This window comes from Drosophila tropicalis, unplaced genomic scaffold (genome assembly GCF_018151085.1).
Source record: "Drosophila tropicalis isolate 14030-0801.00 unplaced genomic scaffold, ASM1815108v1 contig_413, whole genome shotgun sequence".
Classification (NCBI taxonomy): domain Eukaryota; kingdom Metazoa; phylum Arthropoda; class Insecta; order Diptera; family Drosophilidae; genus Drosophila; species Drosophila tropicalis.
In genome coordinates, this window is record NW_027172877.1 from 985,683 (window position 1) to 1,013,620 (window position 27,938).

General features: G+C 34.2%; 2 protein-coding genes across 3 annotated transcripts; both read left to right on the forward strand.

Annotated features, from left to right (window-relative positions):
- Nucleotides 1-1,693: 1,693 nt before the first annotated feature.
- LOC137573680 (ATP-binding cassette sub-family G member 1) lies at nt 1,694-12,067 on the forward strand. The gene is made up of 7 exons (XM_068285680.1): nt 1,694-2,165; nt 6,472-6,589; nt 9,312-9,501; nt 9,668-10,510; nt 10,571-10,739; nt 10,802-10,902; nt 10,971-12,067. The coding sequence occupies exons 1-7, from the start codon at nt 1,991-1,993 to the stop codon at nt 11,469-11,471; spliced, it is 2,097 nt and encodes a 698-aa protein (XP_068141781.1). The 5' UTR covers nt 1,694-1,990; the 3' UTR covers nt 11,472-12,067.
- A 5,273-nt stretch (nt 12,068-17,340) lies between these two features.
- On the forward strand, nt 17,341-27,773 carry LOC137573517 (ATP-binding cassette subfamily G member 4). Of its 2 annotated transcripts, none has more exons than XM_068285453.1 (10): nt 17,341-17,550; nt 20,103-20,433; nt 23,201-23,324; nt 23,391-23,478; nt 23,548-23,649; nt 23,711-23,856; nt 23,922-24,456; nt 24,523-24,691; nt 26,888-27,144; nt 27,207-27,773. In XM_068285453.1, exons 2-10 carry the CDS (start codon nt 20,193-20,195, stop codon nt 27,633-27,635), a joined length of 2,091 nt encoding a protein of 696 aa, XP_068141554.1. In that variant the 5' UTR covers nt 17,341-17,550; nt 20,103-20,192; the 3' UTR covers nt 27,636-27,773. The 2 variants fall into 2 exon arrangements, with proteins under 2 accessions (XP_068141554.1, XP_068141555.1); XM_068285454.1 differs by having other exon boundaries at nt 17,369-17,431.
- The last annotated feature ends 165 nt before the right edge of the window (nt 27,774-27,938 follow it).

Consider the following 27,938-nt stretch of genomic DNA (forward strand, 5'->3'; position numbering starts at 1 on the left):
TAAATGCGTAGCATGCTTTTAGACATTTGCAACAAGTTAGACATATTTCCATTGCGTGATAATAGGAGTAAATTGTTTGTATCATTAACGAAAAACAACAAGTAACAAATTACTTTAGTGCCGGAAAACTGTTGCCTAGCGTTGCAAGAAAGAAGGGTGACGGCAAAGGGGAAAAGCTGCAAGCTCTTACACACACACTCTCTCTCTCTCTGTGAGTAAAATTTTCCACGAAATTCATTTATGTGTATGCCTCTGCAATGGCTGCATAATTTGCAAGTTTTCTCGTACAACGCTTTTCCATTTTGTTTTTCAGTTGTGTGGCATCGTTTCCATTAGTTGGAACCATTTTCTTTAGATTTTTGCCTGTGTGTATTTACTTTTCGATTCTGTCACTTGTTGCCATTACAATTTTTGATTGAAACCATTTAATGGGCAATTCTAATAATGGATAACTATAATTGGCAACAATTTTTGGTAAACAATAATCTGTAAGTACATCTATGTGCGTAGTTCCTCTGATGTTATATGATGCAAAATGTCTAAACCCACCCAAAAAACACATTTCTACGACGCGTCACAAAGTGTAGCAACAAGTGCTTGAAGGAAAACTCAAATAAATAAGCCAATTCAGTGAAACCACTTAGCCTTCTAGTTGGTTATATCCCTTTTTAACAAACTTATTTCCAAATATTTATGTGGGTTTTACATAACTGGGGAAACATTTTGTTTTCGGAAAATGCCCGCCTTTTTAGCTTTCCACAATGACAGTCAGTGGAATACCTGAAGAAAACCGGTTTCGTGTTGTGTTTTCTTTATGAAATTTTGCAATGCAAAAAAGTAGCAAAGCTTGAGTCAGCAGTTGAAGCAGTTAAAGTTAAGCTTTCCAGTTTAAATCCCATAAGACCTGGTTTATACAACAAGGCAAAGGTTACCTGCCTTCAGAAAACGCATCCACATATCAGTATATGTGTATATACTTTAATTATATCTCAGATTATAATACAAAGATAATTTTATATGGACCTTAATTGTAAAATTGCAGTTTAACGTCAATTTGTAGGACCTGAAAATGGTTGTGTCTAGATCTAACTACTAACTAACTGTCATTAGCTTTTAAGAAAGAAGAAAGGTTTAGAATGCAAAGTTCTTTGAAACCCTTTTCCCCTAATCCATCTTCGAGTGTGCATTTACATTGAACCCTAAAAAATGATTCATTCGTGGCCATGAACACGAGCCCAACTTTACCTAGAAGCAATCTTTATTGCAGGTCTTATCAATCATCGATCAATGCTTATCAACTATTTAACCACGCCCTGATAGATAGTTCCTTCACATTTGTAACAAGATAAGACCGCGTTGATATCTAATCAAAAAGGAAAACCATAAAACATTATAAATTCTGTTAGTTTGTTTTACCCCGTTGCAGGTGAGTATGTAAATGCTTTGTAGAATCCGCAAATTCTTGAGAGCAAAGGTGAGAGAAACCCCAAAACGCTCACCGATATGATTATCTCTCTCGCTGTCTCTCTTGTGTCTGTGTGAGTGACAATGTTGGGGCTATCGGCAAGAATCAGAACCCCAATAGTCATCCCATTCGCACCAAATGAAACGAGGCAATGGAGCGCACGCTCTGTCTATTTATAATGGTGGTGGTGGTGGTGTTTCTGGCTTTGTTCCATTGACGCCAACGACGACCCATTCAGTTGCGATCGCGGAGTGAGCGTGTCAAGTACTAAACACTCGAGGGATAGACCCCGAAGCAAGAGCATTCATTTCGTTGTAACGGGTGGAAAATTTTTTCTGAAAAGCAGCTGAACTCACCTCGGTGGTTGAAACGGGCCCAGGGTGGTGTGCACATTAAAACAAAAACCAAAAATAATAATAATAATAATAGTGACATAAATAATATTGTGTGTTTTTGGCTACATGTGGCTGGCTGAATTGCATTTTGCATTAAATATCATCAGCAGTTTTGAGAGAATCGAGCAAAATGTCTAAGAACGATAATAAAAATCTCTTGATCGACAACAGATTGGGGGGCAGCAACAAGACGGCACAAATTGTGCCTGCCCAGCCAAAGACCCTGCAACATTTACCCAAACGACCGGCAGTGGATTTGGCTTTTCACAATTTGACATATCGTGTCAAGGAGGGCAATCGAAGCAGTAAGTATACAATCTCAATATCCTATACACGCACATAATTATATTACGCATCTATATGGTGAGTGACAGAGGAGGGGCAGGGGGAAAGAGTGAAATACTCCCCTCACTTTAATCCCCTTTGCCATAGATTTAATCAAGTTTATTTTCGCTTTTAGCTGCGCTTCGTTTTCTGTTTCTGTTTCTGGTTTCTTTGTTCTCAGCTCAGCACTGCCGTTTGGGTTCAATTTTAGTTCAGGGAGGGAGCGAGAGAGAGTGAGAGTGTGGAGAGAGAGAGAGTGTGAGAGAAGGAGTGACGGGGGGGACTTTGGAACTTGTCATAGCTTAGTAGTTAAAAACTTAGGGCCGTCAATTTTTAGCATAGGATGACAACAAGTCGTTGTTGTTTGTTGTTGTTATTGTTGTAGTAAACGCAAACATTGCATGTTCGACCCGATAAGCCCCAACAGAAAGAAAAAGAGAGAAAGAGAAAAACAAAAGTTAAAAAATTATACACTCATAATGACATGAATTTTATACAAACTCTATTCTCAATAGTTAATTCAATATTCTATTCTGAAATTAATATTCAAAATGGGTTTTTCGCTTTCAGTGATTCGATAATAATTGGTTTTGATCACCAAAAAACCCTCTGTTGGGCATTTTGAATGACTTCAGGGCCAGGTTTAAGGAGTGGGGGTGGGGGTAAACGACTCCAGGGATCAGCGAAAGGTTGTTACAAGGCAAACAACACCAGACAAAAGGCCAGAAACCTGCGAAAACATTCCCTAAAGTAATCCCAAACAATTAACTCACAATCAGCCCTGGAGCCCCAACTTTCCCAATACGGGCCCTGTATGTGAATATATAAATGATATTGGCAGCTGCCTTTGTTCTCATTGTCTGATTGATTTGTCAATCCATCCACATATGAAATATGACAAACGTATCCAGAAGATACAAAGAGTATATTAAGGGAAAGCCAGCACGTGGTAATTATGTAGTTGACTCATTGTCAGTTTAATTTCATTTCACCAAGTGCAAAAAGTAATTGCAAGTGCCATCCGTAAGAGCAATAAAGTGCACTTTGAACTGATTCAAACCGACAGCTTTATATATAGTAGGCCATATTAAAAGTGTTTATAGTCATAGCAATGCAAAGGTCAAGTAAACTCAATTGAATTCATTCAGCTTAAAAGCAATTGCAAAAAGTCACAAAAGGCAAACAAGAATTCGCCAGATGGAACACTGGCCATGGAAAGGGTAGGTAGCTAGAGCCCTGGGTTGGCTGGGGTATTGGGAGGGGTAGAGGATAGTTAAGAAGAAACGTGCTAAATATTTGTACAAATTTATACAAAAATCTTTTGCGAGTGCTCAGTGCTTTGGAGGCACGGATGAGGCAATGCCCAACAACTGGTTATTCGGCAGGCTATTTATGCGATTTTGAAATAAACATTGCAAACTCGTGTGTTGCCTGCAAATGTTCTCTTAGCGATACAGTTGAAGATTCAGCCAAAACAATAATTCACCTTGGACGATTGCAATTATGAAAATTATTTGTATACACAAAATCCAAAAAAAAAAGGCCAACCAAGCAACCAACTCTACCTCAAGGCTGGCTTTTCAGTGCAGTTTGGGGTTTTGGGGCGAGTCTCAACTAGTCACTTGACTTAGTAGCCTATGAATCGGCCTTAGCCACATAAATTTTGTCAAGCGTAACACTACCAGTTTTTGGTTTGTTTCGGACTGGCTAAGTCAGCGTGACCGACTAGGATCCCGTGGTTCAATGTTCAAAGCCTTTAAGCCGACATCTACTTTGTCAATTTTGATGAGGTTCACTGCCAGCCTATAAAATTGCCTTGCGAATTGTGTAATAATAATGAAAATGAAAATAATGAAAAAAGCGGTTTATAATTACTTAAAAAATAAAAATAAAAGTTATTACTTTAATGCATCACACGAACATATACACTATATATGGAGATACGATATATAAACATACATACATACATTTGTCTTGAAATAAGTATGTTTTAGTTTAGGTAACGACAATTAACTAGTTTTACCGTTATGTAATTGGTTTATTAAGGTTTTATGCATGAGGTAATTCTAGTTAAAGCTCAAATGAATCAACTTTCGAAAAGTAAACTACAATGACCAAATTTATGTCATATTTTTTTGATGGAATATACGAGGGTCACTTTACAAGTTGAAGATCTAACAATAAGTAGTTACAATTAAATATACATAACAGATTGAAAACCTAAAACTAAAACTAGCTTCCCAATTTATATTTCTAAATACATATATATTAATTTAACAATTTTAAGCTAAATCTTAATTAGTTGGAGAAGGTTTAACAAAATCTCTTCAAAATTACCCTAAGAAGGGATCTGTGTTCTTTTGGCTATTCCTTATGGATCTTAATGATATTACAGATCGTCTATAAGTGACTTAGTATATGAAATCGTTCCATTAAATAAGCTTAGCTTGAAGAATTTATTTAGATGAATAAATATATTTGAAAATGTATAAGTGCTTTTAAGCGATAAATTCACCGTCACCAATGAAACAGAAATAGTTTCTCTTTATCCAAATGTGGAAAAAAACTATGTTAAATAAATTTTAATATATATTTTTTCCGTCATTCGACGGGAAATTTAATTCACTTTCTTTTGTAGTACATGGAAAAAAGTACTTCAGTATGAATTAGTGTCGTAAAATGGACACAAAGGACTACAAATTTCCATACAAAATTCAGATTTTCAATTGCCTCCAAATCGAAAGTTGGAGCTAAATCAAAAATTTGCGGTATGCACTTTATGTTAGTGTTGATAGATCTACAACTTCTTTAAAGATATTAAACGTCTATCTTTAATATTTATGATTTTGGAAAGCCGTTTTAAATATATGCCCCCAAAACGGATTAAACTATGTAGACTATTCTTACGGTCCATTATCTGAATACAATAACCAACAAATTACAGAAAAAATGATTCCCATTTAGGAGCCGAGAAAATCAGAACTAAATTCAAAACAAAAGTCTTAAATTCGTGTCCGCCACTGTAAGTATATAGAAAACTTTGATCATCCATTTGAATAGTCAAAACAAAGGCCTATTATCTTATGCTTAGTTGTATTACTTTTCATGAACCATTTGTTTTACTTAAAACTTAACTCACTCACTCTCTAAATATTATGAACTCAGAAGGTTCTTGTTTGTTTTCCTACAAATCAAACAGTTTTGGTGACATTTTGCATTCAAAGCATTTAGTGATTCTGAGTTTGAAATCAAGCCTTTAAATTATTGGTTTAACCTCACTTCGGAAAAACATTCAATTGCTTTAATACTATTATATTTCCAAACTTTATTTATAATATTAATACTTCAAGAAGAACCCAAAAGTCAGAGCAACCTGGGACGTTTTCAAATTAGAATTTTTATAAAAATCAAGCAGCTTTGCATACAATTATTGTCTGCATGTAATATTTAAATTTTAAATAGAAGAAAACATTTAATTGTTTTATTTTTTAAGCTGTCAAAATATGACATTTTGTCTAGAAGTGAAAGTGACGATAATTATGGCTTAAAGTGTGTTGTGTCATGATATTTTCACTATTATTTTAGACAGCAAAATTCGAGAATAAAGAAATATTTTTAATTTTAATTGAATTTTAAGTACTTTGATTGAAAGATTATTTGCAAGATTTTACATAACTTTCACTTCTGCCCTCGTATCTATTTTGCCGGCATCTGTTATAAAAGCGCGTGTTGAAAACAAGTTAATTTACATTTAAACAATAACTAAATGAATTTATATGTTAGTAGCATCTAATGGCTAACTTCCGCATCTTTGCCAAGTTAGACCAATTCAGAGGTCATACATATATTGGCCCAAACGATATATGTATGTACATATGTGACAATCCCCTTAAAGATTTTGCATTCAATAACTTACAAAATGCTCGTCAGCATACCAAGTTATTTATTGTGAAGGTGTGAGGTAGAGACGGTGGAGAGAAGGGTAGTGGATGGAAATCAATAGCAGTGCCAAGCTCAAAATCAAATTCAAAATCGGAAAACAAAAACGCACATATAAAAGCCAATGACCGCTTGGCATGTTGTTTTGTTTGTTTACTTTATTGACTTTTTGACTTAACTGTCTTGGTTTTGGATCGTCCAATGACCACCACCAACACTTCCAGCACTCCAATGCAGCACTTCCCTCTATTGTCTGTCTCTAATGAGTGGAAGCACTTTAGATTTTTGTGGTGTTATTTTTAAACAAAAGTAATTGATTTGCCTATTTTTTTTTTTTTTTATTTGCAGATGCCAAGACCATTTTAAAGGGAGTCAGCGGTCGCCTGAGATCGGGCGAACTGACTGCCATTATGGGACCATCGGGAGCTGGCAAATCCACTTTGCTCAACATTTTGTCTGGCTACAAGTAAGTCTGGAACTAAATTCAATCTTGATAATTTGCATTCAACACGAGCATCAATATAAAATATGTATACATAAGTATTTGACCTTGTGCGAAATTGTCTCGTATGTACATGTACATGGGCAGGCAAACGGGCTTTATCATCTCTCGACGGAAAAAGTATAAAAATAATGATTATAATTGCGAGTTGGGCGAGATAAGACCAGCCAGGAGCGCGCCAAGTTAAGGTCTCTTTTGTCACCATCGCCAAAAATAAAAAGAACCTCCGACCAACCAAATGAAATTTAATCGAATCGTGTTCTTTGTAATTATATAATTTTCATTTTCACTTACAACTAGCTATTTATTATCTTTATTCGTTTATACTACACACACACACACACACAGTAGTTGTCGTTTGCCGTTGCGCATAATAATCATAAAAAAATAACACAAAATAATAGTATAAAAACCTTTCAAATTGATTCCGCCTATTTGTTGCTATGAGACGAAACAAAGTCGCTTGCCATGAAAAACGAACGAAAAATCGTAGGAAAACGATATTTAGTCATGTTTTGTTTTTGTTTTCTAATCAGCTGTTTTTTTCTTCTTCCTCCCACACACACACACACACACACACGCGTACATATTGTAAATATATAGGTTTGATTGATATACTCATTTTTTATTATGTGTTTTATTAGTTAAAATTACTGGCATGTTTCGGTTTAGTTAATTGAACTCTGGACTTGAAGCTTTTGCGTAACGACATTCTAGTTCATTCATATAGACCACTATATTTATATATCGTATATGTATATGTTTATGATTATTTGTAATTAGCTTTGCTTCTGATAACAAAATGGACAAATGTTTAAATACTTGAACTTTGTACAGAGTAGAAACAAAAGGAATGGGGAGAATGGGTTTGCGTACATGGAAGTGAAAAGAAGATCAGATGGAATCTAACAACAAGAGGCACTTCACCCAGTAAATCTCTATGCACTCTTTGTTGTTGTTGTTATGCAGCCATTTATAATCCACTCGCACTTATTCCACGTACAAAATGTGTCGTCAATTTTGAGTAATTGGGTCACCCATTGCGGTCTTAGTTGACTCTTGTAATATATGTGATGACCCAGTTTAGTTCACAGCCATAGAAATTTCCCTCTATGACTTCAATCATGAATGAAATATGACTATATGAGTCACTTTGTACTAGTACAAAACAATAGAACTAACTAAACTAACTATTCTTTACATCATTTTACAATATGCTATAATTCAAAAGAAAAACTTTGGTTGATAGATTTTCAATTATAATTGTGTTTAAGCAAGGGAACGTAAACATTATAAGTAATAATTCTTAAAGGAATTACATAATGATAATTATTACATCCCAATTTTTATAGATATTCTTCTATATGATCATTAATTTTGAGTAATTTCATAAAGATCATCCATAAAAATCTAAAAGGTTTAAAAACTAACTTTTTAAAATGTTTTTATTACAAAAATTTCATGCTTTTCCCATTTGCTAAAATCTTACTACTTATAAAACTTATAAATTCAAAACTGATAATAAAATTTTACTGCATACCTTTTTATTTACATTTTTATAAAATATTCTTCTTACAATAAGTTGAACCAAATTTTAAATATATATGAAATGCTTTCTCTTTTCGTTTTTTAAAAACTATGTATTATGGAATTAGCTAACTTTATGGAATTTTAGGATGAGTAAAGGGTATTTTAACCATTTATTTAAGTTTTTCAACGCGACTATTTATATCCTAAAACGAAAAACTTTTTTAAAGTATTAAAAATACTTATAATGTTTGAAATCAACTTCAGCAGAATTAAACAATGTGGGAATTTCAAGAAAAATGTTTGCATTTTAAACGATATCCTGAAAATTTAATGTTTACTTTTTTTTGGTGAAATAGACTAGCCCCAGTTATTGGCTCAAGTGAAACTCTCGGTACCATGCAGAAGAAGTAGACATCTTATTATACCCTTTGCCCTTAGTCGCTGCTCAATGCCTTGAATGAACCTTTTAGGGTCCTCTGCTCTGATTACAACCTTCTATATTCCGTAGAAGGTTATCCAGAGTCTTCTATTCCCTTTCTTAATTACTTTCTTATTTAGTTCATAGATAGCTATAGTTTTATTATTTGCATGTTTGTTTATTCTACTTTTGTTGTACTTTAATTGGATATATAATTTGTCTAAGATGTATATATTTTACATATTATATCAATTTTTTATAGTATTCTTCTTAATAATTAAACCAAAGTTCGATTTTGCTAAAGTATTAATTAAAAGGCTGCAATTAAGCATTATACTTGAACAAAATAAATATTTGAATCAACCAAAGACATCAGTCGAGAATAAATTAGTTTAAGACTTAAAGTCATATATTTGTATACATACTATAAAAAACAAGTTATATATAAATACAAACTACTAGTTTAGTTAGCCAGAAGTGTCAGCCAACAGGGATTAGGGCTTTGAGCTTTATTTCATTCATTCCTTCACTTAAAATTCGCAACTGTTCTTGCCGTCGAATTAGCAATGCAAAGAAAATCGAATTTGATCTATTCACAAAAATCGATTAAAAGATGTAAAATATTTAATATTTATATTGAAAGATAACTTACTTAAAAATTCTCTTTAGTCTTAATTGAAAGAATTTGTTTATAGAGATTTTTAATTAATTGACCCCGCTTTTTATTGTTTTTCGCAGAACGACGAGCATCGAGGGGAGCGTTACTATGAATGGCGCTGAGCGTAATTTAAGTACGTTCCGTAAATTATCGGCCTACATAATGCAGGATAATCAGCTGCACGGCAATCTTACGGTACAGGAAGCAATGACAGTGGCAACGAATTTAAAGCTCAGCAAAAAGTTTACAAAACTTGAGAAGAATTCAATGGTGAGTAGAAAAGCCAATTGGACAAGGTTAATTAATATTAACTCAAGCAATCATGTTGATTGAAAACTGGTTATCAAATGTGTAGAACAACCAACCAACTCTATTTATATACATTTGTAGATATATCATTTAGCCAATCATCTAAATACCGATTCCAATTTTGCAGATCGATGACATTTTGTTAACCCTAAGCTTGAGCGAGCATCGCAATACGATGACTCGCAATTTGTCTGGTGGACAGAAAAAGCGTTTGTCAATTGCGCTGGAACTGGTTAGCAATCCGCCAATCATGTTCTTCGATGAGCCCACCTCTGGTCTGGACAGCTCGACATGTTTCCAATGCATCCATCTGCTGAAAATGTTGGCTGCCGGCGGACGAACTGTGATCTGTACGATACATCAGCCCTCGGCTCGCTTGTTTGAGATGTTCGATCAGTTGTACACATTGGCCGATGGTCAGTGCGTCTACCAGGGTAGTACCAAGCAGCTGGTGCCATTCCTCTCCACCCTGAGCCTGGAGTGCCCCAGCTATCACAATCCGGCCAGTTATGTTATCGAGGTGTCGTGCGGTGAGCATGGCGATCATATTCGCAAACTGGTGGAGGCCATTGATAATGGCAAGCGGGATATACGGTCCTCGGCTGACTATGCCGGTCTCAAGGCTCGTAACGATCTGGTCAAGGTGCAGAACCTGAAAGCCATTCTCGACAAGAACGATGCCACCTCGAATGTCAGTGGCAGCAAGTACGAGGACAATTTGACCCTCAATAATACCCTTCTTAATGGTATGGTCAACGACATTGTTAAGGAGAACAACTCGAACACGGAGGTGTCTGTTGTCACCACCAATGAGAAGGGCGATGCCATGATCGATGTCGATAAGACAGTCAATTGCACAACTGCTTTGCTTACCGAAGAGATTACATCGCCCCAACGCTATCCCACTTCACAATTCCATCAATTCTGGGTGGTATTGAAGCGAACATTGCTTTTCAGTTACCGCGATTGGGTAAGGCTTTCAGCTAACTCGAAAAGAGGTGACAAATCTAATTCCTTCCTTGCCTTTTAGACCCTTATGTACTTGCGTTTATTTGCCCATCTTCTGGTTGGCTTTCTAATTGGTGCTCTCTACTACGACATTGGCAATGATGGAGCCAAGGTACTCAGTAATTTGGGTTTCCTTTTCTTCAACATGTTGTTCCTTATGTACACATCCATGACAATTACGATTCTATCATGTAAGTAAAGATGATTTCCTAATCGCACAATTATATTTATTTAACTTTCTCTTGTCTCTTAGTCCCACTTGAAATGCCTGTTTTGTTAAAGGAGAACTTTAATCGCTGGTATTCATTAAAGTCCTACTATTTGGCTATATCTGTGGCAGATCTACCGTTTCAGGTGAGTTTCGAAAAACAAACAGTTTTCATTATTTGAGTAATAAACTCATTTCTTGTTCAATTTTATAGGCCATCTTCTGCGTCATTTATGTATCGATTGTTTACTACTTCACCTCACAACCCTGGGAGTTATTCCGTTTCTCGATGTTCTTATCGGCCTGTCTGCTAATCTCCTTTGTGGCCCAGTCAGTGGGTCTGGTTGTGGGTGCTGCTATGAATGTGCAGAATGGCGTGTTCTTGGCTCCTGTGATGTCTGTGCCATTTTTGCTATTCTCCGGATTCTTTGTCTCATTCGATGCCATACCCGTGTATTTGCGCTGGATAACATATCTATCGTATATAAGATACGGATTCGAGGGCACTGCATTGGCCACATATGGCTATGGACGTGAGAAATTGAGATGCTTCCAGACCTATTGCCATTTCAAATCGCCCATCACCACACTGGAGGAGCTGGACATGGTGAATGCCAACTTCACCTTGGATATTGTTGCCCTAATTGTGATCTTTGTGGTTCTCCGTATATCGGCATATCTGTTTTTGCGCTGGAAGCTAAAAACGACACGTTAATCTTTTTAGGGGGTTCGGTTCTGTGAAAAGCTTTCTTTGTACCTATAATTATTATTGTCTAATTGTGTTATTTAAAATAATCGCGTATTTTGGGGTCTTTTATATTTCATTTTGGTTATCTTTAGTGATATGTATAAACGTAATGCCTAAGCTGAATTCCAGCCGAAACGAAAATTAGCAAAAATTTTTTCTAACCTTTTTGATCAAAGTAAATTAATTAAATGTACAATTTTACAAGTGGAACAATTAGATACTAAGTGATATATAGATGTCTAATCATACGTGAACAAAATTTTATTTTTCAAATACATTTTTATGTATATTATACATATATACATATATATACATATAGAAATTGCATTAAGTATATCCGAGCGAAAATAATATATTTCTGAATTATATTTTGGTTTTTTTTTTCCAACACCGAAAAAAAAAAACCTTAACATTTGTATACCAAAATCTATGAAAATAATGAAAACAAAAAAATATATAGTTAAGAAAATTATGAACGCATATTTTATACAAAACATTTGGATAAACACACAAATATTTGTTCGTGGAGGTAAAAATAAAGTAAACAAATGAATGTTGTACAATCTGCAAAGTGTTTGTTTATCTCGCAAACTACCGAGTCAATTATAATCTGACCTCTTGACAGATAAGATTGGGGATCCTTTTGAAGTGTCAATTTTAGAGTAGTATTGATAAGTTTTGTTTTTCTTTAACTGTATCTTCTATTCTATCTTTCTTAATCCCTGTAGTTTTCTTCTTTGCTTCAACTCGGTAAATCTTAGCAGTTCCTAGCACTAAGGATAATGATTTTCTTCCCAAAAGTATGCTACGATCTTACAATTAGCGTGATTAAAGAAAAACTTGAATAACCAACGGAAAATGTGTGAGTCGGAGAGTAAACAATTACGGGAATGTATTAGGCATTAGCTTACTTACTTATAAAAGTATTCTTAGGGTTATTTTGGATGAAGAAACACGATGATGACATTATTTGATCATTACTAGACACTTGTTTCAGTTGTATTTGATAAATTATATGTATGTTTCCTAAGTCGTAAGGTATTTAATTTGGCCCTTCAAAATTTAAAAACATTAACTTGGTTAGGTGAATGTCTTTTTGTGGACTAACCTGTTGCAAGTTAATGGCCAAAAAATACTTGAAAATTAAAAATTTCAACTTTCACCAAGAATACTTTCAGTAAAAATTTCAAATAATACATCCTTTACATATCGAAAAAAACAACCAGGCCTTAGAGTTATTGGACCTCTTTGGTAATCTTTAGTATTATTAATATGAACAAAGTACTTTTGTTCGCCTTTACGGATCCTTCAATGTACTAACGGGCGAAATAGAAATGTAGAACGCTTAACATCGTTGCGCAGGCGCCACGATAATCTTCTTGGAAAGAAACAAGTTAAGAATTACAAAAAATACTAAAAAAATACTTTTTTTGAACTACTGGCGCCATCTGTTGCTCGTTTTGCTTAGCTAATACGCGCCATAATATTATATTTGAAAATGAAAAAACTTTGTTTGAGCTTGGCTTCAGGTCATTCTTACTGATTTATTTGTAAGATTTTAAATTAAATATATATTTTATTATATTTAAATAATTTATTTTTTATCAGCTTTCCACTGGAAAGTAAAATTTTTATATTTTTTTCAAACTGACATATCGTTTATTTAAAGCTAAAATATAATATAAAATTTGTTTTTTTATTGTAATAAATACTAAGCTTTGAATTCTTTATTTAAGATCAGAAAATTACTAGGGATGCGAAAATGAAGATTCAGTGGGTGGAAGTGCTTCATTTGCCTTGTCTGATGTGAGTCTATTTGAAGACTTATCGTCAGTTTTTGAAGTCTTCAGAATCCAGGTTATGTCAAAGGCCAGACTTAAGATGAAAATATCAAAGAAGTTAAATTCGGCTATGCCGAAGTTTATATACCCTTGCAGTCCTTGACAATAATAATTTCACATGTTCAAAATTTGTTTTCTGCAACTCAATTCATTAATATACAAACAAAACAATTTTACTCTTCATACTATGTACAATTTGTTCTTCTTCTTCCCTCATTCCCTAAGCAAAGCAACGCACGCATACACATACAGTTTATGTAGCGTTGCGTCTGTGTGTGTACGCATGTGCTCTGTTGATTTGATGATGACGTAGTAGGCAGCAAGCAGAGCTGCCGGCAGCGATTGAACCGATTTATATAGACTGTAACTTGTGTTCTATTTATCCGATCAGGGTCAAATTTTGGGATCTGAGATTTTATATCAAATTCTATTATATTGGTGAATTTCATGGGGATACTCCAATTTTTGCAAAAATTTTTGTTCCAGAGCTATATGATATAGTAGTCCGATCCCAAAGATTTTCATACTTTATCTCACCCGGGTAAAAAAAGCTCCCAAAAAAATTTCATCCCGATAGCTCTTAAGATGGCTGAGTAAAACGCGTACGCACCGACGGACAGACGGACAGACGGACAGACGGACAGACGGACATGGCTATATCGACTTAGCTTCTCATGCTGATCAAGAATATATATACTTTATGGGGTCGGAAACGTCTCCTTCTGTGCGTTACAAACATCTGACCAATTTTATAATACCCTCTGCAAGGGTATAAAAACGGGACCTTAGCGGTGATGAGCAGTATGAGCCTCTATTTAAGGGCATTACAGGATTCGTTGTAATTAGTTGAAACACAAAATACAAACACCACGAAATGAGGTCCTGACCGTTTACGCTCTAAAATTTAGGAAATATGTTAGTAGTAGTTAGTATTGAAAACAAATTCATCCAATATTGAATATGGTTTGATAAGTTGTTCTCGGTTGATGAGTTTTCTACATGGACGAATCATGAAAGCAACTGAACAACGAGAAGTCGGGTTTGAGTCCCCGGCTGCTATATGGATATAGTCTAAAAGCCCGATGGTCGTAGTTGCTAAAATGATGTACAACTTAGATAAGCCCGGTTGGGCCATATTGCTGTTAATTCTTCTCCAAATATAATAATAAAAATTGTGACAATATTCATTTAAAAGCAATTATAAATAATTAACAAAGTCTTTAATACAAATTTCTGTAATTTATGTATACTTTAAAAAATAATTCTTTTTCCAACTACTTCTTTTCTTGAAACGAAAATAAAAGCAATTCGATTTTTCAAATAACAAAAAAAAAAACATTTTTACATTTTATCAATTGAGTTTATGACTAAACTGTGATTCATTTAAAAACAAAATGACATTCTTATCTACATATATGTATATCTGGCTATATGGCTATAGATTCCTTTTCAAATGTCTGGGTCAAAAAATCATAAAGGATATTTTCTCCAAATGGCAAATGGGTTAAAATAACTTGAATTTTCGACAAATCCTTCTTGGATATATATTTTGAATTATCGAAAACCAAAAACCAAATTATTTTTCTGCCACAAACTAATGGGATTAAATGCCTTGGATTGTTGCGGTTCATGTGAATAAAAATGGCTCATTCTTTGCGGTTGCTGGAGTAGTTAGTTAGTTATTTGGTTAGTTAGTTAGTTGTCGTTGTTTTTATTTTTCGTTGTTGTTTATTGTTTCGCAATGAGTTAGCAATTTTGCCTTAAATATGTTAGAAATTGTTTGGTAATCATGGCATACTGAGGCAGGGGTGGGTCTATATAAACATATATAGTATATACATTCATATTTCCTAATGGTAATTACTATTATTATTTTGCAAGGGCTTTATATGGTAAGCCACATGATTTTTTTCGTTTTAATTTAACTGAAAAAGAAAATTATAAAAGCCGGCAAGCGATTCTTATTCCCGCTTACATGTAATAAATAAATATTGAGCTCAGATGACTTGCATTCGAGTCTCTGGAGATGTGAGAAGTAGATGCAAAAAAATATAAAACTTGTTTCACCTGAGATATACGTTTAATGTTGTCGTAGGTCGGCGAAGCCGCTGTAATGCTTGGAAGAGATGCCATAAGATATTTTGCGTATACGGAGGTGTCCTCTCCTAGTTCTCAGGCGAGTTCTTTTCGGTTCGTCTAGAAGAGTTCTTTGTGTGTTGGGGCGCTTTCTTTGTGTTCCCTAGAGAGAGTGAGTGGGAGAGAGAGATAGAGAGAGAGCAAAAGCATTGTATGTATACAGAAATACCTCCATCCACATCTATCGATGTACATACATATGTACATGCATACAAAGTGCCACCGCTCCGTCACTCAGTTATTCTTCCTTCATTTGCTTTTTAGTACATTTTCGTTTGTCGGTGCAACAAGTCGTTATCGTGGGGCAGCAGCAGCAACAGCAGCAACTGGGAGCATGTGAAAAGAGAGTGGATAGCTAAAACTACAAAAAGAAAGTGGAGTAAGTGCATCGCTTCCACAGTTTATGCCGCTCTATGTGTGTGTGTGTACTCATAGTTGTGCAGCAGTTCATAAAAAATCAACAAAACGTTCATTGAACTTGTAAACGCTTGTTAGCGTGATATACCATATAGAATCAATGGAATTTTAATGCATGTCGGATCAACATGGCATATACTCTATATACTTTCTTGTATATAGACATATGTTAATCATATATCACACACACTGATGTCTAGTTTGTCACAAAGTTCAACATTTTCCGCATCAATGCATTCGCATGCGCCATTACTTCCACACAATAGTTACAAAAAGATATGACTAAAACAATAACAAACCAAATGGTAATATCCACAACGGTCTTTATCGAATATCTATATACACTCTCGCTGAACCCACTCACGTATGCCATTGAGAGTGTATGTGCGTACACGTCCTATGATAATTTATTTTTCTAAAGCATAAATTAATTGGCAAGTAAATCAACTGAACGATTTTGGTATACCCTGCAAGAAGTAAACTGAGGTAAATGGGTTGTAAAATTGGCATCTCGTGCATTTGGTGCCCCTGGTAAAATTAATTCAACTCGTAACTTGACTAATTATAGACCGATTTTTATGAAATCTTGTGTAGCCATGCATAAATATAAGATGTATTTATGTACCAAATTTAATTACGATAAGTTGAATTTTAAGAAAATTACTCGCTCGAAAAAGGAAAAGAAGAGTTCTTGCTACCCATTCGAAAACATTATTCCTCTTCTTCTTTATCATTACTCATTAAAGCTTTAAACAGTCAGTCGATTGTACTGTTTGTTACGTACACCCATTTATATACCCATTCAACCACTAGGTGCATGGTATAAAAAAGACTTTCGATGAGACCCAAATACAATATTCGACAATATTCAGTATTGTCAGTGTGAGTGCAATGGTCACACCCCTTCCATTTCCCAGCCAAAATTGTGCATTTGTCTTAAGCAACTTAAATATATAATTGAACAATAAATGGGGCACGTAATCACTGAGTGCCAACAAAAGATAAAGACGTACATACATATGTACATACATACAGATGCATACATATAAACAATATAACGTCACAAATCTGTCTCATATCGGCTATGAAATTATACTTCCGTTAAGGCCTGATAACATTTCAACTTCGCCGCTGCAGCAGCAGCAAAAGCAGCAGCTGGAGCCTGCCCCAAGTGTTCTGTGTGGCTTGGCACAACGCAACGTGATAATTGCAAAATTCTGTGCAAGTTTTAGCTGTCTCTCTCTCCCTCAGACATTACTCACCAGCAACTGACTCTCCGTTGAGCTGTCACCCCATGCCCCACTCAGCCCCCGCCTTTGACTGATACGATCCACGATCGGGGCATACAATTTAACCGATTGTCTGCCAGCCTGTGTTGTTCGCGTACTACTTTCAATCAATTGAAAATCTGAGTTCATTTTTCAAACCCCGCTCGACGACAGCAAACACAAGCTACATGTGTACCGGCCGTAGCCGTAGCCGTAGCAGCGACAAAAAGCACTCCCGCCGAATTTCTTTCCAAGGTGTTCTCAAGTCAGTGCGAAATTTGTTTTCAAATCGAAAGCAGGGCCTCTGCCAATCTCTATACTATTAATAACTTATTAATAATAAAAAATCTGCTGCATCCGGGCAATTAAGAAACGCACATTTCGGTGAGATATTTTTCCGTCTCTCAAAGCTCACCGGCTAAACAAAAACTCAGTGCCAAGTGAAGTTCTTAAATGTTATTCGTCAAACAATTTTAACTAATTAAAAAACCCTTATTCATTAATTGCATTCAATTGAAATAATACTGAAAAAGAATACCAACAAATATTTTGAATCCATGTGAATCTATGAATATAAATTAATTCATTTGGTAATCTCATCTACATACAATTTATGTCGATGCCTTGGAAGTGGTCGAAGTTTTTATACCCTTAACAAAATTTGCCCCTTTCAACTTATTTATAACTTATAGATGTGAGTTTTGTCACCCAACAAAAATTATAATGTGTCAATTTTGTTATATTTAAAAAAAATGTATTCAAAAGTAAAAACAATGTTTGTAAAAATGAATTTTTCAACATTCAAACAGTTAGGATGAAAAGTTTGATTTCAATTTCCTTTTCACTTTTATGAATTTCCAATAATATAGTAAAATGTCAATTAGAACTCGCTGCGTTTAAAAGAAATCCGAATAATTAGTAAAGAAAAAGATAAACGTATAAAAAATTTAAAAATAATTGAATTCATTTGACTTTCAATAATTTCAAAACCTTTATTTATGTATAGAATGTGTATAAGTACATACTTTGTTTTAATTATACTAAAGAATTAAACTCTTAAAAAAATTATAAAGAATTTAACTCTTAGAAATTTAGAAATTTTATAAAAACAAACAAGTTTTTGTGCGTTGAATTGATTAATAGAACAAATGAGTCTTTGACCTGACTTCAGTACACCATGCATTAAGGGAAATAAGTATTTCGAATTCATAAGACCAACTTCCTACGAACACACAATTTTAATTGAAGAAAAACTATTTCACGATCTCTTTGGCTAAAAACTTGGCTATTTTCAGTCCGATTTTTATGAAATTTGATATGCCGATAGACGATAAAAACATATATTAGTATTCTAATTTTAATTACAAAATATCAAGAATAATTGTAAGATTTTCACGAACTCAATCTGCTTACATACTACATATCAAGCCTAGAGGACTTAGCTCTTATAGTCTTTACTATCAATAATAATTTCTATACTATGTTAGATTTGAAGCGGATCAAATTTTGTGTGCCAAAAGCTTATCCCAAAATCGAATTCTATGTAAGAAACTTTCACCAGAAAACATGTCTTTTGAAACTTTTAATTTTTGAAATCCTAGCGACCTCCGCGAAGCATAATGTTTTGAGACTTAAGTATATTCAGGTTACTTCTTTTGGATTTAAGTAATTGGAAATAAATAATAGATTTTGCAATTATTTTTGGCTCAATTCTGATTGATTTTTTTTTAAATTTTTAACTGAGTTTTAAAGTTTTATTTACTTAAGACGAAAGTGTCAAAAATATCCATGTACTGATTCTTTTTTAGAAAGTGAGCGTTAATCGAATAAAACAGATTTTATTAAAGACAAGTTAGGTACATACATTAGTAGTCTCGTATAACATTGAATGCGTTTTGAATTTGTGCCACTTCCGTCTGTTAGTTATATCAATCGACATGCCAAATTTTATAAAAATCGGGTCTGAGGTTGTCAAGTTATTCCTTACTCACTGTGTCTGACAAAGAAATCTAGAAAACTTGCATTTTTAAAAGCTTCAAAAATGAAATGCTAAAAACTTGAACAATAATCTCATATCGGACTAGCTTAAGAACTACTATAACAAAAAATTGTTTTAAAATACAAGATTGCTAAATTAATTAATACAATTCACATCAATCGACAATAATTCTCCTTTATTTTCAAAACACTTGACTCATTGAGACCCATATTTCATGCATATTCAATTGTTTTTGAAATTAACATATAATAAGAAACACCTGTTTTTAAAGTGGCTTTATAAATAAGTCTAACATTTGGATTATGAGATCAGAAACAGAATAGAATACTAAATTTGATATACCCAACTTTTGCTAGAGTATACTTACATACATATTTAATTATAGAAATTATTGCAGTTGTAGTAATGTGTGAAGATATTGTCTAACTGTGAGAATCTTCGCTTCTAAACGCAATGTTGATATTATGTATTCGACCCGTTGACACATTGATTTGACGTTAGATTTATTAAAAAGAAAAGTTAAATACTAGACTGACAGGCTGAGTAATGTGTCGGATGCTGATTACAAATCTATACAAGCAGATTCATAAGTAATTCTAAATAATTTAACAACAAATTAGGTATATAAGAATAACAAAAAAAAAAAAAAAACGAAACAATAAAAAACCTAAATGTTTTGTAAACTGGTTTTTAGAAATGCGGTGAATTATATATAAATTGTAAATAACATATTCTGTACACATTCAATTGTTATTGTTTTTTAAATAAAAGAATAATAAGAAACACCTGTTTTTTAAGTGGCCAGTGAGAGTAACGAAATCAGAATCATTTATGTACTTATAGACGACAAAAGTGTAAAAGTGTAAAGTCTTAATTTATTACTCGCCAAATTTGAGATTTAACCCTTGCACTTTACCTTTATTTTACTCTCTTACAGATTTCGTTTATATGTAAAATGAAATTGTGAGAATTTTACGATCTTCGGTCCCATCAACCCTTTTCATATTTTTCGCGTGTTGCCGTCAAGATGCAACCCGTTAATGGAAGTAGCAACAAGGGCGACCCCACCGCGAATTCACCGAGCAGTTCACTGAACTACAGCAGCGATATCAATGCAATCAGCTTGGAGCTGACGAGTGATCACTATCACTTCGAGGATCGCTCTGAGGACTTTCGAACGGTCAGTGGGTTAAAGTACTTGCCCACCTGGCCGGCAGTCAATCTGGAATTCTCGGGACTAACCTATGAGGTCCCGGATCGGGCGCATGGTGAGTCTTACAATTGCAATTTGTTAATGACACTGATTAACTTGCGTGTCGTGTCGGCAATTCCTCAGTGTTTTTTTTTTAGTTAATTGAAAGTCTTAATTAAGTTTAATTTCCCAATGTAATTGCTGAGTAAAAAGTCTAGCAGGTTTGGCATCTGTAATAATGCCAACACTTTCCAGATCTATAATTAAAAGGAGCAATTAGCGACTCATAGTCTAATAGCATTTTCAATTTTCTTAATCTATGTAATTAACACCAATATCCTCTCACTGCAAACATGTGTGTTTCAATTTGGATTTTCTCCCAAATAATTATGGTCAAAATTCATTTGCATTTGCAGGTGTAATTCAACATTTTGACAGTTTTTTTTTTTTTTGTGTTATTTTTAGCGTTTATAATTTGAGTGAAAACACTGCAAATCAAGCAACGCAAAAAGTTAGCTGAAAACCAAGATAATTTTGTTTCAAAAACAAATTTTAGATTGTGATAAAAGTGAAATATCTATCGAGATCTTCATCCTGGAGGATCTTTTTATAGATAAATATAGGCTTTCGAACATATTATTATCAGTATAGGATATGGTTGTAAACTGTCAATCTAACAAGGAACTTTGGCCTTCGACTGAGACAAAAAACTACATCCACACACTAGCCTGGAACTCGAACCCAGATCCTTGTATTTTAGTCCTCTACTGAAAAAAAAGAAGAAAAAAGACCATACAATTGTCTATTTATGTGTATTCGTTGACGACAATCCTTTCCATTAGCCCTGTCGGAACTACCTTTTCAGAATTGCTCCATCGGAGGGGAAATGCCACCTCCGTTGGGGATGGATGGAGTAGGTCTCGACTGAGCCGCCGACCAATGGAGTGCATATATTTCAACACGTTTCTTTATTAAATGAAAAGTCTTTAAGAGACAGTTAGTATTTTGTTTTTGATTAATAGCAACTGCAATGAAAAATTACGTTCTAAGCTTAACATTCTAACATTCTAATTCAATGAAATTTCTTCAAACTCAGAGTTCCCAAATTTAAAATTTAAATTTAGTATATATATAGCATTTCCACTACTGCAATATTTGATAAACATTTCATGTTTTTGATAGGAATGCGATAACCTATTTGAACTCTATGTGGCATTCGCCCTTGAAAAGTTTTGTGTTAACAATAAATTCAAGAACGAACAAGGCGTGGTTTGTGTATATTGGAGGATGAGCAGAGGAAATGCCTCAAAACCTTCTGACTATAATATAGTAAGCTGTGATTCAGGGAATGATCTGTAATCTTGTGGATGGAAGATGTTTTTTAAGATCGATGAGTCAAATGTGTAGAGATTAAACTGACTTTAAGATCATATCCGAGAAAGTTTAAGTCAGACTTGAACTTCTAGTGACGAACTAGAATATAAATATTGAACTTTTTGATTATATGATTATTATGAGCTAAGCTAAAATCAGCAAAGTATTGGAAGCTACAAAATCGAATGGTATTATTGAAATTATTATCATTAAAAGATTTTATTTATAAAGTTGTAAAAACCGGAAGTCAGTGCAAAGTTTGTGCTTGAGAAATTGCATCCCACATGGCACGCAATTTTTTTATAAAAAAAAGGTTTACAAACGAAGGAAATCTTTAACAATAATAACTATAGTAAATATTGTGTAGTAATAACTAAAGTAAACAAGAAAATGTGAGATTCTATGACAATGGCATCGAAAATAACACAGTTTTCGTTATAAAGCTCTGAATGTTTAAAGGTCGGACGGACTTACAGAGCGACAAACGAACAGTCAGACACGGTCAAAAGTTCCTTATCTAAAGAAAGGCTAACAAACTCAAGCTTGAGGAATGCTATGCCTATATCACACTACATTTATCGTATGTACATATGACAGATACATATATACATACATATTATGTACATATAGTTATCAGACTGTGAGCGTAATTCCAGAATTACAGAGTATTATGGGCATAAGTGAATTACCTACTTTGGTATTAATCGCATGAGAAATCGATCATTTCTATGGGAAAGTAATTTATGTATGTATTTTAGTCATCCAATGTGAATAAATTTCGGCAGAATTATTAGCTTGTATACATATTAAACTAACCGAAATTTACTATTACGATAGTTGCCAAAGATATTTATATATAATATATGTATTTATGTTTTTGACCAATCGTTCCTATGGTGCCTATATGTTAGAGTAGTCCGTTCCACATGAATTATATACAATATACAATACCATTGGGATGTAAAAGTTTAAGTTCAAGAGAAAATCCATGAGAAAGATGTGTGATCTCACATTGAAAACAAAGGACAAGGATTGGATAGAAATATAGGAAACTCTTTTTTCTAAAATAAAAGTTTTATCGATATCGAAAAAGTTTGGGGTTTATCTTATTAACGTGTTTTGTACAGTTTAGGGTCTTAAACAGGTTATTTATAAAATGTTATGATTTTTCTCCACTCCACTCCTCCACTTTGAGAGAAAGAATAGATAAGACAAATTTCATATAGAATGTTATATCTGAAATTGTTATTAGTTCAAAGAATTTCGAGTTAGGTTTTGGGACAGGCTGAAGCCAAGTTATGATATCTATTTGTGTATGTTAAAGATAGTAGTGTTATTAGTTAGTTACTTAGTAGTTATGGGGGGCGTAGCCCAGAACCTCGAACTTAGAATATAATAGAATGGATTGTTATCCTGTTTTATCGCATTTCATATATATTTAGTTTATTTTATTGTTTTCTTTGTTACAGCGGATAAAAAGAAACAAATTCTGAGTGGTGTAAATGGGAAATTTTGCTCACATGAATTAACCGCCATAATGGGACCCTCTGGAGCAGGAAAAACAACTTTATTGAATTTGTTGGCAGGATTCGGGTAAGTTTTGAAATCATTAATATCGTTTCAAAAGTAAATGACACTAATTTTGTATTCTGATTCCAGCACCGTGAGTAGTTCTGGTGAAATTTTAGTTAACAATAGTCCAAGGGATATGAGAACATTTCGCAAAATGTCTCGCTATATAATGCAGGTGAGGACAAACTGAAATGGATATAATTTATTGATATAATCGACTAGATTTACCCTTTCAATTGGCCAGACAGACGTTTTGGATCTTCAGTTTACAGTGCTCGAACTGATGATTTTGGCCACGCATCTTAAATTGGGCACTGAACTCAAAATGACACAAAAACTTGAAGTAGTAAGTGCAATCTGCTATTTTAATTAAAGACTTTTACTAATAGATTTTCTTTGTACTATAGATAAATGAAATCTTGGGAATGCTGCGCTTAAACACAGCTGTAAATACAAAGACACAAAAACTTTCCGGCGGGGAAAGGAAACGACTTTGTGTGGCTTTGGAATTGGTCAACAATCCGCCAGTTGTTTTTCTCGATGAACCCACAACGTAAGCTTTTAGATCGTAGAATTAATATTCAAGGGTATGAATAAATAAAGAGTTTTCTTTTATAGTGGCCTTGATGATCAATCCAGTTCTCAGTGCATTTCTCTGCTGAAAATGTTGGCTGCTGGTGGACGAACTGTCATCTGCTCGATTCATACGCCTTCAGCCAAGATTTTCGAAATGATCGATACGGCTTATGTGCTAGCCGAGGGTCAATGCATTTATCAGGGCAGTGGAACGAACATTGTTCCATATATGCAGCAATTGAATCTCCACTGTCCCCTCACATACAATCCGGCTGACTTTATCATTGAGGTGGCCTGCAATGAGTATGGCGAGGGCTTTAATGATTTAATGGTCGAGGCCATGGACAATGGCAAAGTCACTCGCTGGATGCCACAATTACAGCATGAGGATGGCAATGGCGGTAAGATAACTCCAACTCGAACCGATACAACATCGGGAGCCTCTTCCTATTATGAAGAAACCATTGAACAATTCGAAGAGGAAATCAATCCGAAACTATTGCGATCCAAATCCAGTTGGTGGATGCAATACAAGTTATTGCTTATGCGAATGCTTCTGCAAATGTGGAGGGATAAGGTAGGGATAAATGGAAGAGGAGTTAGTATTCTTGGCCTATTGCCTTCATCATTCCCCTCATTTCAGTCATATATCAAACTGAAGTTCTATATGAACATCATACTGGCTCTTCTTGTGGGAGGCCTTTATACGGGCGTCGGTCAACTGGCCTCGAAGGCTCTCTTTAACTTTGGCTTCATGTTCACCATTGTCATAGCTTACCTATACTTGCCGATGATGCCAGTTCTACTATATTGTAAGTAAACATTGACACTTTAATAATTTAAACTACCCACGTAGAGTAGGTATATTAAAAACAATTTTCAAAAACATTTTCATTATCCTATGGATTGTACAAACCCGGCAATTTATAAAGTTGCTAAAATCCTATACTCTGATCATAAATAATCATAGAAAATTAATCGCCATTCAGTGCCGGATTAGCCATATGGTAGGATCATCAAAAGCTAAGATTGATTCCTTATTAATTTATATAGTCTGAGCCAAATAGGTTTCAAACTTAAACTTAAATTTCATTTAGCTCCAAGTTAAGCAATTCAAACTGAAGTTAGGTCTTTGAATTTGCATTAAAATGACATGCCACTTAAATGATAATTAAGTCTAATAACATATTGTTAGAAATTTTTCAAAACACAGCCTGAAAAATGTTGATGAACCAAAAATATAAATGTATCAAAGAAATCGTAAAATTTCGAATCTGTAAAGATGATAGTTTTTAAGCGATTTTCATTCATGTTCTAACATTCTTCGAATTTGTGTGAAAACCTCGAAAACTTATATTTTGGTTTTTGGATTGTTTAAACCGCCAACGATTTTGGCGGGTTTTCTTATCGTGTCCGACACCATTTCGTATCAAGTTTTCATTATGCGCGATTCATTTTCAAGTCGTCTTGTAAGAAAATGAAACTATTTTAATCAACAAAAGAGCTCAAATTCTGCTCATGAAGATGATTTCTGTTAAAATAATCTTTCAAATGCTGAGTGGGTATATACACTTATTGATGATTAGCACGTTTTCAAGCAAAGCTTGAGACCGAATTATCAAATAATAATCAGAACACTTTTATTTTCTACACGTTAATAGATAACACGAAAGAAATTAAAACTTTGCTTACTCTGAATATTCAGCATAAACAAAAATCTGTTATCCGAATACTATTTCAATGGGTGGTCATTCAAATGAATTTATTAAACCTTTTTATACCCTTGCAGAGGGTATTATAAAATTGGTCAGATGTTTGTAACGCACAGAAGGAGACGTTTCCGACCCCATAAAGTATATATATTCTTGATCAGCATGAGAAGCTAAGTCGATATAGCCATGTCCGTCTGTCCGTCTGTCCGTCTGTCCGTCGGTGCGTACGCGTTTTACTCAGCCATCTTAAGAGCTATCGGGATGAAATTTTTTTGGGAGCTTTTTTTTTACCCGGGTGAGATAAAGTATGAAAATCTTTGGGATCGGACTACTATATCATATAGCTCTGGAACAAAAATTTTTGCAAAAATTGGAGTATCCCCATGAAATTTACCAATATAATAGAATTTGATATAAAATCTCAGATCCCAAAATTTGACCCTGATCGGATAAATAGAACACAAGTTACAGTCTATATAAATCGGTTCAATCGCTGCCGGCAGCTCTGCTTGCTGCCTACTACGTCACCATCTGTTAACAGAGCACATGCATACACACACAGACGCAACGCTACATAAACTGTATGTGTATGCGTGCGTTGCTTTGCTTAGGGAATGAGGGAAGAAGAAGAACAAATTGTACATAGTATGAAGAGTAAAATTGTTTTGTTTGTATATTAATGAATTGAGTTGCAGAAAAGAAATTTTGAACATGTGAAATTATTATTGTCAAGGACTGCAAGGGTATATAAACTTCGGCATAGCCGAATTTAACTTCTTTGATATTTTAACAAATAATTGAGAATCTGTGAAATTGAATGAATCTTGGTAACCGAATAATTAGTAACCGAATTATTCAAAAACTTAAAGTCAAAGAATGAGTCTAAGCGAACTAACTAAAATATTTTGAATATGATAAGTATTATAACACGACGACTGTACCAAATCTATATATAGATTGGTCTTTTGTCACTAGATCTAGTTTTTCCATCTTTACATTTTTTCAAAATCTTCAATTCACTTTAATTATTAATGAAATTTTGTTGTCTTAAACTTAAAAATTATAGGTGAAATTAGAATATTTAAGAAAAGAAAGAAATTTATTCCTACCCAAAAGCTTTTTCTAGCATTAGAAATTTTTAAACTAAAACTAATCTTAACATATTCAAAATAAACACTGGTATTTAAAAATTAAAGCGTTATTTGTTATGGACTATAGCAAAAAGCAACGATTACTCATTGTAAAATGTAATTTAATCATCAAATGAAATTTTATATTTTCTGGCTGTTTTTGCAGTTCCCTCGGAAATCAATCTCCTGAAACGAGAATACTTTAATCAATGGTATCGCTTGAGCTCGTACTATGCAGCATTGGTGTCCGCGAAAATGCCTTTCATGTTCATTCTGGCCATGATATATCTGTCGATTGTGTACTTAATGTCTAGCCAGCCGTTAGAATGGTTTAGATTTGCCATGTTATTCTTTGTTGCATTTCTCACGGCCCTGACATCAGACAGTTTTGGCCTTCTCATATCCAGCAGGCTCAGTTTAGTGGTAAGTTACCCATTGTTGGTACTCATATCGGAGATTCGTTTAAATTTCGTTAATTTTTCTAGAATGGAATGTTCATGGGTCCAGTGCTGGCTGTTCCGCTAATCCTTCTCTCTATCTATGGCATTGGCTATGGCAAGGATGCATACATTTCGCCGATTATGAAATTTTTAATGTCCATGAGCTTTCTGCGCCATGGCATGGAAGGACTCGTAGCCGCCCTCTATGACTACGGGCGAGGAGACACAATTTGCCAGGATGAGGAACTCTTTTGTCTGTTCAAGAAATCTCAGTTCTTGCGTGTGTTTTTGGGCTTCGATAATACCAATTATCTATGGTCAGTCACCTGCTTATTTGGATTCTATCTCCTGTTCACAATTGCTGCCTACATCCTGATACGTCAACGACTCAAGAGATCTACGGCGAACCCAATTGTGGCCTATGTTTTGCAGCTGCTGACAAAACACTTTAACTTTACTTCGTATAATTATTGAAGTGATTGTTTACTGTAATTATTATGTAGTATATGTACATATACGATATCTATGCCATGTCTTTGTTGTGGAAAATCTTGTGATTCCTTCTAAGTTAACTTAGCGATAATTTAGTATAGTATACTTATATGGGCAATGTGAGTGATATTCCATTAATGACGAAACAAAATATATATATTTTTTTAAATACATTGAATTAAAGTATTTTCTTGGACCAACAATGAGTCAAGGCATGTCGTTACTTTTAGATTTTTTTATTATAATAATTATGCAATTAAAAAAAAGAGAATACGCAAACATCCA